The sequence below is a fragment of the Cervus elaphus genome, chromosome 4, assembly GCF_910594005.1.
Source record: "Cervus elaphus chromosome 4, mCerEla1.1, whole genome shotgun sequence".
NCBI lineage: Eukaryota > Metazoa > Chordata > Mammalia > Artiodactyla > Cervidae > Cervus > Cervus elaphus.
In genome coordinates this window covers 61,298,612-61,311,622 of record NC_057818.1, presented here as the reverse complement: position 1 = coordinate 61,311,622, position 13,011 = coordinate 61,298,612, and the positions used below count along the sequence as shown (strand labels likewise).

General features: G+C 41.5%; 1 protein-coding gene and 1 pseudogene across 6 annotated transcripts in view; one reads left to right on the top strand and one right to left on the bottom strand.

Annotated features, from left to right (window-relative positions):
• Window positions 1–13,011, top strand: part of LOC122689958 (zinc finger protein 347-like) — a 43,715-nt gene that overhangs the window by 18,046 nt on the left and 12,658 nt on the right. For 5 of the 6 annotated variants that reach the window (XM_043896851.1, XM_043896842.1, XM_043896861.1 and 2 more), the window contains 2 exons: window positions 3,659–3,741; window positions 9,035–9,161. In XM_043896851.1, the coding sequence (XP_043752786.1) occupies window positions 3,727–3,741; window positions 9,035–9,161 (142 nt within the window). In that variant the 5' untranslated portion in view covers window positions 3,659–3,726. The remainder of the gene's footprint in view (window positions 1–3,658; window positions 3,742–9,034; window positions 9,162–13,011) is intronic. The other variant, XM_043896875.1, reaches the window with a different exon arrangement.
• Window positions 7,809–8,257, bottom strand: LOC122691434 (annotated as a pseudogene).

Sequence of the window (13,011 nt, the reverse complement as noted above, 5' to 3'; positions counted from 1 at the left end):
TGCTGTGGCTCCACAGCCCTCTGTCAAGCTCAGGGCCCTGTCAGTGTCTCCAGCCTCATCCTCAGAGCTGACCCTTTGCTCATGGTTCAGCCTGTCGTGGTCTCATTTACCTTTTCTCTGTTTCCAAATACCAGAACCTTTTCTGTCTCACATCATAGTTCCTTTTCTCACCTTCAGGTCACCCTGGCTCAGGCCATTTGTCACCCTTCAAGTCTAGGCTCAGAGAGGTTTCCCCATCCCCTCCTAACAGTCTGTCTCATGTTACCCAGGTTTATTGCCTCTGTATCAGTTGCCATTAGCAGAAATTAATGCTCTTCTTCATGGGTTATTTTGAGTCCTTCCTGGTTGCCCTCTTTTTAGGGCTCATAGTGTTCCTCTTCTTCCCAGTGTGGCTGCAGTACCTGATACTGGAAATGTCTTTAGATGACAGGACTGTGGGTTGGGCTGAATAATCCTCAGGGAAGACCAAGAGAACAGGGCAGGTGATGAAGATGTTTCCCACGTTATAGACATTTTAGCTATAATTGATCTTTACCCCATGTGACTACTTAATTACTTAAAAGAAGAGCCAAGAAATATAGGAAGTCCTGAAGAGCCCTACAGAACTGGTGTGCTCAAGCAGTGGACTAAGATATCCCCATGTTTAGTCTGCTGTGTTTAGTCCGCTGCAGCCCCCAGATCTAAACCGTGTGCATCCAGGGACCAGTCACCATCGTGGACAGCAGCTTTGCCATCTAGGAGTTCATGTGCTCAGTGTCAGCGATTGTGATTTCAGTGCGCTGAGGATGAGCAGAAATCCAAAACCTAACGGGGCAGGAAGGAGATGTTCCCCCCCCAACGCCCCCCATGAGCTAGAATATCTTCCCAGTAGGTGTGGGTGGAGAGAACAGGAGATAGTGAGACCTGGAGACCCTTGATTTGAGACTTCCTCATCTCAAATGCCTTTGCACCTGGACTCCATAATGTCCCCAGGTGGTGGCAGACTTTCCCAGGAGGGCCAGTTTCTTGATTTTCATACTGAATGTGCAGTGTTCTTTGGGTGGTAGCTCGTGTGCACTCCACTTGAGATCCCCTTTGCCAAGAAACCCCTGTGCGCTTTAGTCTTGCTTAGTCCAGTCATGCAGGGAGGAGAGGTAGACAAATGGGGAAAGCGGAGGGAGCCTGGTGGGGTCTGCAGGAGGCTTGTGTCAGCACTTGGGGGCATCAAGGTGAGCCCAGTGAATGGAGTGTGCACCCATCCCATGTGTAGTTACAGGGACAAGGGGTGTGGGAACTGTTGGAAAAGAATGTCTCAGTTCAGGCTGGAGAACCTGGAAGTGGGTTTGTTGGAGAACCGACATGGAATGGTTTGACGTGTTCTAATGCTTTAGCTCATGTTCCCTGGGACAGCAATGCTGTGACTGACATTTGCCTGCATAGGTTTGATTTGACAATTCATGACCACACATGAGCAGCAATGAAGGACGTGGAATTGGGCCCAGAGAAGTCTTTTCCACTGTTAGAACTGTGGCCTGGGCTGAGCACACAGGCACCTGTGGGTGCAGGAGGGTGGGAGCATTGGGCTTGAGGGGCTGGTTCTAGCAGGTGCCCCCATCATCCACTCCACTCCCTGGCTTTTGTTGGCTCTCTTAGCAGGCAGGCACCATAGAGTAACAGGGAACATCTCAGGTCATTCTTTGCATCAACTTTGGTATCATTGTGTACTTGGGGTTGCCGGTGAAGAAAGTTTCATGTGCATTTGGAAAGATACCAGGAGAATCTGGAGTGTTTCCATGGAAGATACTGAGGTCTCACTGGGCCATATGCATCTTTGGAATTATCCCTCTTTTTCACAGTCTTTGGAGATTTCGGTGTTTGACCTGGATCACTCACTGTAAATGAAAATATGGTGTCTTGTGTCTGTGGATCCTTGGGTGTCCTCTTTTGTATTTTGTCTCATGCATGAGTTATTAGGGCTTGGAATGCTTTCTGTTGGTATAAGACGGTTTGAGGCTCATTATGGGCTCTGTGGACACTCTGTTGGACACCATGAAAGTTTGTAAGTTTGTTAAGAGTCCCGCTGGGAAATTAGGAGTACTAAGGTTAAGATCGCAGAATGCTTGTTATAAGGTGGTCCTGCTCGGTAGGGATCTCTGGGCCCAACCTGAGAAGAGTCATAAAGTCCTGTGACGCAGGGGAAGATGGCTGTGAGAATCAGAGGGGAGTGATGCCACAGTGATCTGCAGGCCGGGGGCTCATCCTTTAGAAGATGCAGCTGCAACTGTCTTGCTGCCAGGCCAGTGCTGGGTTCTCTGTTATCCACTACTGTCCCTCCCAAAAAAAGCACACACACAGGCACAGTACAGAACACACGGAATCTTAACTGCACTGTTGGTGGTAATGTAAATGGTACTGCTATGTTGTCAAACAAAATGGAAGTTCCTTAAGAAATTCACATAGAAGAGGCCTACAGTCTCTCAAACCCATTTCTGACAGATATCCAAAGGGAAAGTGGTCAGTTTTTCAGGGAAATGTCTGCAGTCCCATGAGTGTGACTGGATTTGCAAAGCCCAGGCATAAACACAGGCCAGATGTTTCTTAACAAAAGAATAGGTAACAAAAGTGTGGTATAGAAATATTTATTATATACTGTATGTTCCTGAACTATTTTTTCTCTATATATAAATATAAAAATCAAAGACCCTGCATTTAGGCCAAAATGAATGAAACTAGAGAACATTATGGCAAGTTAAATAAGCCTGACAAGGGAAGACAGATACTGTATGTGGAAACTAGAATTTTCAACCTTATGGAGTCATCGAGTAATAACGCTGTTACCAGGAGCTGGGTGGAGGGGGAAATGGGGCACTGTTAGTCAAAGAGTAGACATTTTCAGTTGTAAACTAAGTAAGTTCTAGGGATCTGAGGTAATGCATGCTGCCTGTAGTGTTTCTATATACTTGAAATTCACCCAGAGAGAAATAATACAGTGTATTCACAGGTGGAAGTGTAACTTAGTTGACTATAATCAGAGTATGATTCTATCACATAATCACTTTGTACACAGTACATTTAAAGCATTTTTGTTAGTTACACCTGAGTAAGGCTGGGAAAGAAAAAGAGAGTTGGGGTTGCTTTTCTCCTCTAAATGGTGCTCAGTCCAGGCTTCACGTTTCATTGATGAGGCATTTTGCAACCCATGTTTTGTACCCTCTGACCAGAGATTCCCGTTCAGGTAGTTTGTGTTGGTCCACAGCTCGAGAATGTTTAAGATGCCCCAGGTGATTCCGATCGGGATCCCTCACTGAGCATCAGGACTGTGAGTCCTCTCATTCCTGAGGGCTGAGATCTGGGCTGAGGAGGGGGTGCTCTGTTCTGAGTGGGGATGGATCAGGGCCTTCGGTGTGACCTGAAGGAGATTGCCTGGTCAGCGGAGGTGCCCCCTGCTGCTGTGTGCTGAGTCCTCACCAGGAGGGGAGTGTGATCCCAGGGAAAGTGTAGGAAAGTCCTGTGTTGGTCTCTCTGCGGGAATTGACTGTCCTGCATCCCTCCTGAGACAGTGGCCACAGGGGACTGTGTGTTCCTCATGGTGAGGGCTTCCCTGTGTGTGTGGTTGGGGCTCAGGAAGGGGATGTGTTGACTCTAAGCATTAAACAGCATGTTTTCACTTTCATGATAGACCTCTGAAGACTTGTGTTGCCTGAGGAAGCCCTGAAGTTGAGGAAGAGGAAAGAACAGGAGTCAGGCATGGCTCTTTCTCAGGTGAGGTCATATTCAGCCTGTCCTTCCTGAAATGCCCTTCTCTGGACTCGCTAATCGTGTCTGACTCTGGAGTGTCCTGTCTGACTCCTGTACACGCACACTCACCCCGGCCCTTCCCACAGGGCTTGTCGTCTCCACTTAGATCCCGTGTCCCCATGACCCGGTGACCTGGCCCTTGTGAGGAGGCTCCCCTGGGCACTGTCCTGGGCAGGGCTTCTCACCCACGGGTTGGAGACGGGGTCTCAGTGCTGTTGGGCAGCAGGGATTGCTTAGGGCCCCTCTGGATGTGCTGTCTGCTCTGTCAACCAGGGTAAGGAAACTGCAGGTGGAAGTCAGGTATTAATATGCACAATAGCTGGTAAAATCTGGGAATCAGATCAATTGAGACTGTCCTTTCCCTTTTGTGTATCTTGACATCCTTGTGAATACACCTTACATATACACAAAGAATTATTTCTGAGTACTGTGTTCTGTTCAGTTGGTTTATTTTTCTGTTTGTATACCAGTACCACATCACCTTGATTACCTTGTAATAGGTTTTGAAATAGAAAGACCTCCATCTTCCTTCTTCAAAGTTTTGCTCTTTGCTCTTTGAATATTTCTGTGACTTTCACCATGTTTTATTCTGCTTCTACAAAGATTGCTATGGCAGCTTTGATAATGAGTTAATTGTTTGACCCTTTGTATGGTTATTAAAGAATCTTTTGATATAGCATGTTTCTTTTGTAATCTTTATGAGTTTTACCTATGAAACTTTGTCATGTGGGAAAGAAGATAAATTGACTTTGTTTTCAATTTGGGGACCTTTGATTTCTTTTTCTCATCTAATTGCTCTAAGGGTTTCAGTGCTTTGTTGAACTGTAGTGCAGAGTGTGCATCCTTGCCGTCTGGACCTCAGAGGAAAAGCTTTCATTCTTTCCCCATTGCTGTGCTCTTTTCATAATGGCATTTCTTATGTTGATGTTGGTATAATTTATTATTTGAAGTTTGTTGAGTGTTCCATCTTGAAGGGTTGTCAAATTTTTGTCGAATGGTTTTTTTCTGCATCGAGATGATCCTGTTTTTTTTTTTCTTTAATCTGTTAATGTAGTATGTCATATTAATTGATTTTTGTATGTTGACTTCTGCTTGCCTTATATGAATAAAATCCACTTGGTCATAGTGTCAGATCTTTTTATTTATTTAAATTATTTCAATTGAAGGATAATTGCTTTACAGAAGTTGTTGTTTTCTGCCAAATACCAACATGAATCAGCCATAGGTATACATATGTCCCCTCCCTCCCATCTTCCTCCCTATCCCACCCCTGTAGGCTGTTAGAGGGCCCCTGTTGGAGCTCCGTGAGTCATTCAGCAAATTCCCATTGGCGCTCTACTTTACATATGGTAATATAAGTTTCCAAGTTACTCTCTCCATACATCTCACCCTCTCCTTCCTCTCCTCCTGCCTCCGTCTGTTCTCTATGTCTGTTTCTCCAGATCTTTTTAATGTGTGTTGAAGTTGGTTTGCAAGTATTTTAATTTTGCATGAATATTCGTCACGGGTATTGGTTTCTAGTTTTCCTTTCTTGTGTCTTTGGGAAATCAGCAAACTATTAGAATCATGCTTGCTCCATAGAATTAGCAGGATTAGTGGTAATTCTTTTGTAAATGTTTAGTAGAATCTGGTCCCATATTTTTCTTAGAGGTTTCTGACTACTTTTTAAATCTCTCTAGTTATAATGGGCTTCCCTGGTGACTGAAATCATAGAGTCTGCCTGCAGTGCAGGACACCCAGGTTCTATCCCTGGGTGGGAAGATTCCCTGGAGAAAGGAATGGCTGGCTAGTCCAGTATTATTGTCTGGAGAAATTCAGAGGAGCCTTGTGGGCTATAGTCCATGAGGTCACAAAGAGTCAGACATGACTGAGTGGCTAACACTTTCACTTTCAACACTTCTCAATTTTTTAAATTTCTTAAAAAGTAAAATAGTTTGTATGTTTCTGCGAATTTGCCAATATCTCCTATATACTGTCATTTGTAGGCATTATTGGTCTCATAGTACTTCCTTATCTTTAGAAACTTTCTTTGACCTCAGTTGTAATCACTCCTGTTTCATATCTGTTTTTTGTTATTTGAATCTTTTTTTCTCTTTTCCTTAGATTAGGTGGGGGTTTTCCTATACAGTTCTTTCAAAACATCAACTCTTGGTTTGTTGATTTTTATATTTTTCTACTTTCTATTTTACCTCTGGTTTAATATTTCTTATTTACCTGTTTCCTTCTGCCAAACTTTAGTTTGTTTTCCATTTTCTGGTTCCTAGAGGTCTAAAAATAGATTTCAGATTTAAGATCTTTTCTCTTTTTTACTGTAAGCATTTAACAGTTCACACTTTCCTTTTAGTACAGTCTTTTCTGTGTGTTATAAATTTTGTAATGTTGTCTTTTTGTTTCATCCATCTATTTAAGATTTTCCATGTGATACTTTCTTAGACCCATTTGTGGTGTCAGAGTGAGTCGTTTAATGTCCACATTTGGTGAATTTTCTTGTTTACTTGTGTTTATTTCATTGTTGTTAGGGAAGATACTTTTATAGTATCAGTCTCTTAAAATTGTTAATTTTGAGCTAACATGTGGTCTCTCATAGAGAATGTTTTATGTGTCCTTGAGATGCATGTGTTTTATACTTTTGTTGGGCCATGTGATCTGTACATGCCTGTTCAACTGGAGCGTTGAAATCTTGTACTATTCCTGTGCCACTATTTCTGTCTTCCTTTCTCTTAATGTTTGCTTCATTTGTCTGAGATATCTAATGTTACATGTATATATATATTTACTTGTTACAGCTTTTTGGTAAATTGACCATTTTATCATGATACAATATTTATCTCATTGCACTTGTTTTTTCTTCAGTTTATTTTGTCTGATATAAGTCTCCCCTGCTCTCCTTAGGATGGACTGTGTTTTCCCATCCTTTCCCTTTTCAGCTTTCCATGTCCTTAGGTTAGTGAGTACTACCTGTTTCAACTCTCTGACAAACTCTGTGTCTCTTGCCCTGTGTTTTTCCTCCTGTTACTTCTTCTAGTGGCCCCTGCTCATGGGCATCCTATCCTGGTGAAAGACAGGCACCCTGGACAGCTCCTTTCATGCCACTGTAATTTCAGAAGGAATGTGTTGAATGTTTCCTTCCCATCCTGATGTTTCTTGAGATTGTCTTGCTTAATAACTATATTTTTTCCATATTCTTTTTTGCCATGATTTTTAATTCTCCAGGAATTAAAAGTTTTTACTATATTTTACTTTAGTATTGTGATAATTTTTTTGTCATAATCTAATGACTCTTCTAATTTCAAATCACTGTTTTATTAATGGGAAAAAAAGGAAAGAAAGTCTTTGGCTTCTGTTAATGCCTTGCTATGTAAATTTAAATGGATAAAATTATATTTGTATTTTTGTATATGTTAATTTTATTATGAATTGAGTTCAAGTATTCTTCTTTTTAAAATGTTTTTACCAGTTTTCTTTTGGTAGGCTAGTATAGAATCCTGGTGACAAATTCAGCTGAGTACAAAGGATACATTTTTATCATCTGAAACATGCTGAAATACATGTGAATAAAAGGATGATATAAAATTGTCCAAAATTCATCAAGAGACGAATCCTCTCATTTCAGTTAATTTTTTATGGATATATATGCATGCATGTGCAAGTCTGTGGTTTAGATAGAAGACATCATGATTTGAAAACTACACATTACCTTTTTTTTCAGTTGAAATTATGTTATCAGTATAATCTGTGGCCTTGAAAATTCTCTAAACAATCCTGTTAGTGTTTTAAGTAGTAAGTTGCTAACAGTTGTGTTTCTGTATGCATGTCTGTAATGACCTTTCATGCCATTCCACATTGTTCAGCTTGGACTTTTTTTTTTCACATTAATGCAAGATTTATTTGCTTTCCTTCTGTCAAACCCTGAGCCCACCACTGTCCCCAGGCTGCCTGGGGAGTTACAGGGAAGGGAACACACAGGGCAGACACAGGAGAAAGAACTGTGGGAGGTGGAAGCAGCTCCTTCACGTCGTGAGGAAGATGAGCTAGACCACCATCAGGCCAAAGAGCCCCATGGCCTTTGAGAGGGCCAAGCCCAGGGCACAGACGAGCTGCTGTTTCAGAGAAGGGTTCCTGGGTAGCAGTGATGACGCTCCCGCACACGGTCCCACCTCCAGCCCTGGACCCAGCCTCCCCTGCTCTGGCAGCTCCAGCTCCAGGGCACTTGGCTTCTGTGTCAAAGTCCCTTGAAATGGCGCTGGTTTGGAAGCTGTGGCTAGGAATGTGTGAGATGGTCCGGGGACCCGGGGCTGCCACGCTGCCGTGGCCCTCATCAGTCAGTGTCTCCGGTCCTTCACCACCGCGGACAGTGATCACTCAGCAGGCGGGAGGTTCTCCCGATCAGGGACGGGGTGGAGACGAATTCGGCGCAGGCGTCCATTTTCAGGGGATGAAGGCCCGGGGCCTGAGAGCTGCTCCCCCTGCAGAGAAGACAGAGGGGCAGGGAGGAGGCTCACCTTGGACTTCTTTCAAGTTTTCTTTAGGAGCCCTGTGTCAAAGGACTTTTAATGTTCTCCATATTACTTAACTGTTAGATACTTAAGCTTCAGCTGCTGAGCCCAAGCCTCTGAGTTCAGATGCTTCGTGTAACAGTTGTTACCTTCTTGATCTGAGTCGAGTTTCTCAGTGTGTCTGTGACACAGTTTTTCTTCTGTAAGGTGGGAACAGATCGTTCTTCAATGAACTATTATATTGATGACAGGTTCTTGCCTGTAAAGTACTTATTTAATGTTTAGAGTAATACTGCAGTAATTTAGAGTAACAAGAAGCCTTCAGACACTTTTGATCCTTGCTGCTATTACCGTCATAAGTGAAAAATTTGACCTTTTCATTAAAAGTGCTGTGGCTTCATCATCTCTGAAGACACCACTCATGCTGTACCTCATCTGGATAATGAATTGCACTCACTGGTTAGAACATAATATCTGACACTTCTGTATAGCCAATACAGTGTTGAGTTTTATTTATATATAGTTCATGGATTTTGAAGAATGATGAAAAATCCATATTAATGGGAGGCTCTCATAAGGTCTTACGAAAAAGCATAAGAAATTAAAATTAGAGATCCATGATTTCTCCAGATACCCCTGCATGGATCTGTTAGAACACATACTTCAATCCAGTCAATCCTTACCCCTTAAATACCCTTTCTCTTTTGCATGAAAATGAGAACTTTTCATGGCCCTTTTGGTGACATGTGGTTTCATTTCAGGAACGACTGACCTCTGAGGATGTGGCCATCGAATTCACGCAGGAGGAGTGGGAATTCCTGGACCCTGCTCAGAGGGCCTTGTACAGGGATGTGATGCTGGAGACCTACAGGAACCTGCTGTCTGTGGGTGAGGATGACATGCTTCCAGAGCTGCCCTTGGGTATCTGCATTTTCCCTGTGTGCCCCTTGGGAGGCCCTGATGTCTTTCATCTCAGAGTTCTGATGACTCGGGCATGACACAGCTTCACAAGGTTAAACTGACCCTCTTCAGATGCTGTGTCTGTCTCATGTCACATGTGAGGTTGTCCCAGAGCTTAATTATGTACAAAGCTCACTGGCAAATGTTAAAAGAAAACACCAAAAAAGCCGATTTTCTATTTTTTACCTTTTGACTTTTGACTCAGTGTTTAAAAATATCCACAGTACTTTAGATTTCTTTCTTCTGATAACCCTGAATATCTATTTTTTTTGTTTTGCTTGTTCATTTACTTTTTGTTGGTTACACCATTCTGCATGTGGGATCTTAGTTCCCTGACTAAGGATCAAACCTGCACCCCCTGCATTCGAAGTGCAGCGTCTTATTCACAGATCACCAGGGGAGTCCCAGAATTTCTGTTTCTGATCTGAATATTATCTCCACATTGGAGCACAAGGAAAAGCTCTGGACAGTGGGGGGTGATGTAAAAATAGCCAAAGATACAACATAGAAAGAAAAATGAGTATGTCAAAAGGGCTGTTTTTTTCTGTTTAGGAGTGGGACAGTCTGGTGGATTGACTCCTTTGTGTCTGTTACTTAGGAAGATGTAAGGAGAGTGGGTAGAGAGATTGTCTTTTTGATGCTAGATCCTACAAGGGGAGCATATGTGAATCTTGCGGGCTCTTAGCTTGCCACCTGTAGGTCGAGCACATGGTCCCATCTCAAGATCCTGTAATATCTGACTTTCGTGTTGTATTATTTTTACTATTGTACTGCTCTACCCAGTCTGGGAATGTCAACTGTTCCCAAGGTTACATTCTCCTTACTTTGTATCATTTTACCTCTTAAATTTCTTTGAAATATATTCCTGAGGGTCTGAAATTTTATCTAGTTTCCTTACTGTGATAATCCACCTGTGTTTAATTGGCAGCCTCTGGTGAGTCTCTGTGGAGTGGATTTACTAGGTAACAGAAAACTGTGATGGAGACACTATTCTTAATGTTATTTTCTTGCTCTGTTCAAAGTCACCACTTGAAGCTATCCAGTAGAGTGGTCAGTATGTTCTAGGATTATGAGAGAGAAAGTATCACGAGAGCCTGATACATCTCTCCAGGCTATTTTCTGGCTTTGGAGACTCTGTCAGGGCACCGTGACACTGTTGTTCATGTATATCAAGGACCGTATATTTTAGCCTCTGTAAATGGTATGGGAATTTTTCCCGGGACAGCTTTGTCCAAGTTCACATTCTCATATCTATGAGGCTATTGGCTGCACTGTTGTTCTGTTCATTTTAAGTATTTTTTTATTTTATCATTGAGTTCAAATTTCTGTGTTACTCTTAGTGTTTGTGTTTCATATTTGCAATGCGTTGGATGGTTGATTGGGGAATGGTCCCTATGGTGGAACTGGTGATCAGTTGCTCTTAAAATTCTTTATATATTCTTTGTACTCATTTACTATGAGATATATGATTTCCACATATTTTCTCTTTTACTGTTGATTGTCTTTTCAAACTCACTGCACTTTAGTGCACAGTAGTTTATAATTTTGATATAGTTCAATATATTAATATCTGATTTTATTTTGTGGCCTGTGGTTTTGGTGTTATATCTGGTAAATCATTTGTGGGTCCAATTTCCAGAAACATTTCCTACACGTTTACTTCTAGGAGTTTTATACATTTGGGACTTAGGTTTAGGTCTTTGAACCATTTTGAGTTCATTTTTGTCTATAGTGTAAGATAATGTTCGAAGTAAATTCTTTTGCTGGTCGGTATTCAGTTTTGTCAACATGTCTTGTTTCATAGACTGCTTCCCCCATTTAGTAGTTTTTACACCCTTGTGAAACATAGTTTGAACATTTCCACAAGGGATGTTTTTGTTTTTGTTTTAACCATTCTTTTTGGCTATGCTACTGCTTCTGCTGCTAAGTTGCATCAGTCGTGTCCAACTCTGCAACCCACCAGGCTCCTCTGTCCCTGGGATTCTCCAGGCAGGAACACTGGAGTGGGTTTCCATTTCCTTCTCCAGTGCATGCATGCATGCATGCATACTAAATCGCTTCAGCTGTGTCCAACTCTGCAATCCCATAGAAGGCAGCTCAGCAGGCTCCTCTGTCCCTGGGATTCTCCAGGCAAGAACACTGGAGTGGGTTGCCTTTTCCTTCTCCACTTTTTAGGTTTGGTTAATTTACAATGTTGTGTTTCAGGTATACAGAAATTTACAAGATACTTAATATAGTTCCCTGAGCTGTATCGTAGGTTCTTGTTGTTTATTTTGTATATATATTAGTTTGTGTATATCCAGACTCCTAATTTATCTCTCCCTTTCCTGCCCCTGCCACCATCCTGCACTATCCCCTTTGGTAAGCATAAGTTTGTTTTTTATGCTGGTGAGTTTATTTTGTGAATAAGTTCATTTGTATCATTTATTTCAGTTCAACATATAATATCCTATGATATTTGTCTTTCTCTGTCTGATTTCATTTAGAATAATCCCTAAGTCTGTCTATATTGTTGCAAAAGGCATTACTTCGTTGTGTTTTATGTTGTGGAGATGGCAACCCACTCCAGTGTTCTTGCCTGGAGAATTTCATGGACAGGGGAGTCTGGTGGGCTGCAGGCCATGGGGTCTTAAAGAGTTGGACATGGCTGAGCCACTTCCACTGCACAATATTCCCTTGTATATGTGTACCACATATTCTTTATCCCTTTGTCTGTCAGTGAACATTTAGGTTGCTGCCATGTTTTGCCTGGTATAAACAGTGCTGCTAAAAACATTGGGGTGCATGTATCATTTTGAATTAGTTTTCATCCTTTCTGGGTATATCCCCAGGATTGGAATTGCTGGTTCATGTGATAGCTCTATTTTTAGTTCTTTATGGAACCTCCATGCTATTCTCCAAAGTGGCAGTACCAATTTATGTTCCTTCCAACAGTGTAGGAGGGTTCTCTTCTCCACACCCTCTCAAGCATTTATTGTTTGTAGACTTTTTGATGGTGGTCATTCTGACCAGTGTGAGGTGATTTTGATTCGCATTTCTCTGATAAGTAGAGACCTAGAACATTGTTTCAGGTGACTGCTGGCCGTCTGTTTGTCTCCTTTGGAGAAATATCTCTTTTGATATTCTGCCCAATTTTTGATTGGGTTGTTTGTTTTGATATTAAGCTGTATGAACTGTTTGTATATTTGGAAATAAATCCCGTATAGGTAGCATCATTTACAAATATAGTCTCCAAGTCCATAAGTTGTATTTTTGTTCTCTTTTTGGTTTCCTTTGCTTTGCAAAAAGATTTTAAATTTAATTAGGCCTCATTTGTTTGATTTTGCTTGTGTTACCATGAGAGAGAGATGTCTGTGTTACCATAGGAGAGATCCAAAAAAAACTTTGCTGACATTTATGTCAATGTTTTGCATTTGTTTTCCACTATGAATTTTATAGTATCTGGTCTTGCATTTAGATGTTTAATACATTTTGAGTTTATTTTTGTATGTGGTGTTAAAAAATGTTGTAATTTCATTCTTTTTCATGTAACTATCCATTTATCCCAGCATCACTTATTAAAGAGACTTCTTCATTCTATATTCTTTCCTCCTTTGTTATAGAATAATTGACTATAAGTAAATTGGTTTATTTCTGGGTTTTCTATCCTGTTCTACTGATCTGTGTTCTGTTTTGTGCCATTATCATATTGCTTTGATGACTGTAAGTTTGTAGTATAGTCTGATGTCAGGGACATCATTCCTCCAGCTCTGTTCTTCCTTCTCAAGATCATTTTAGA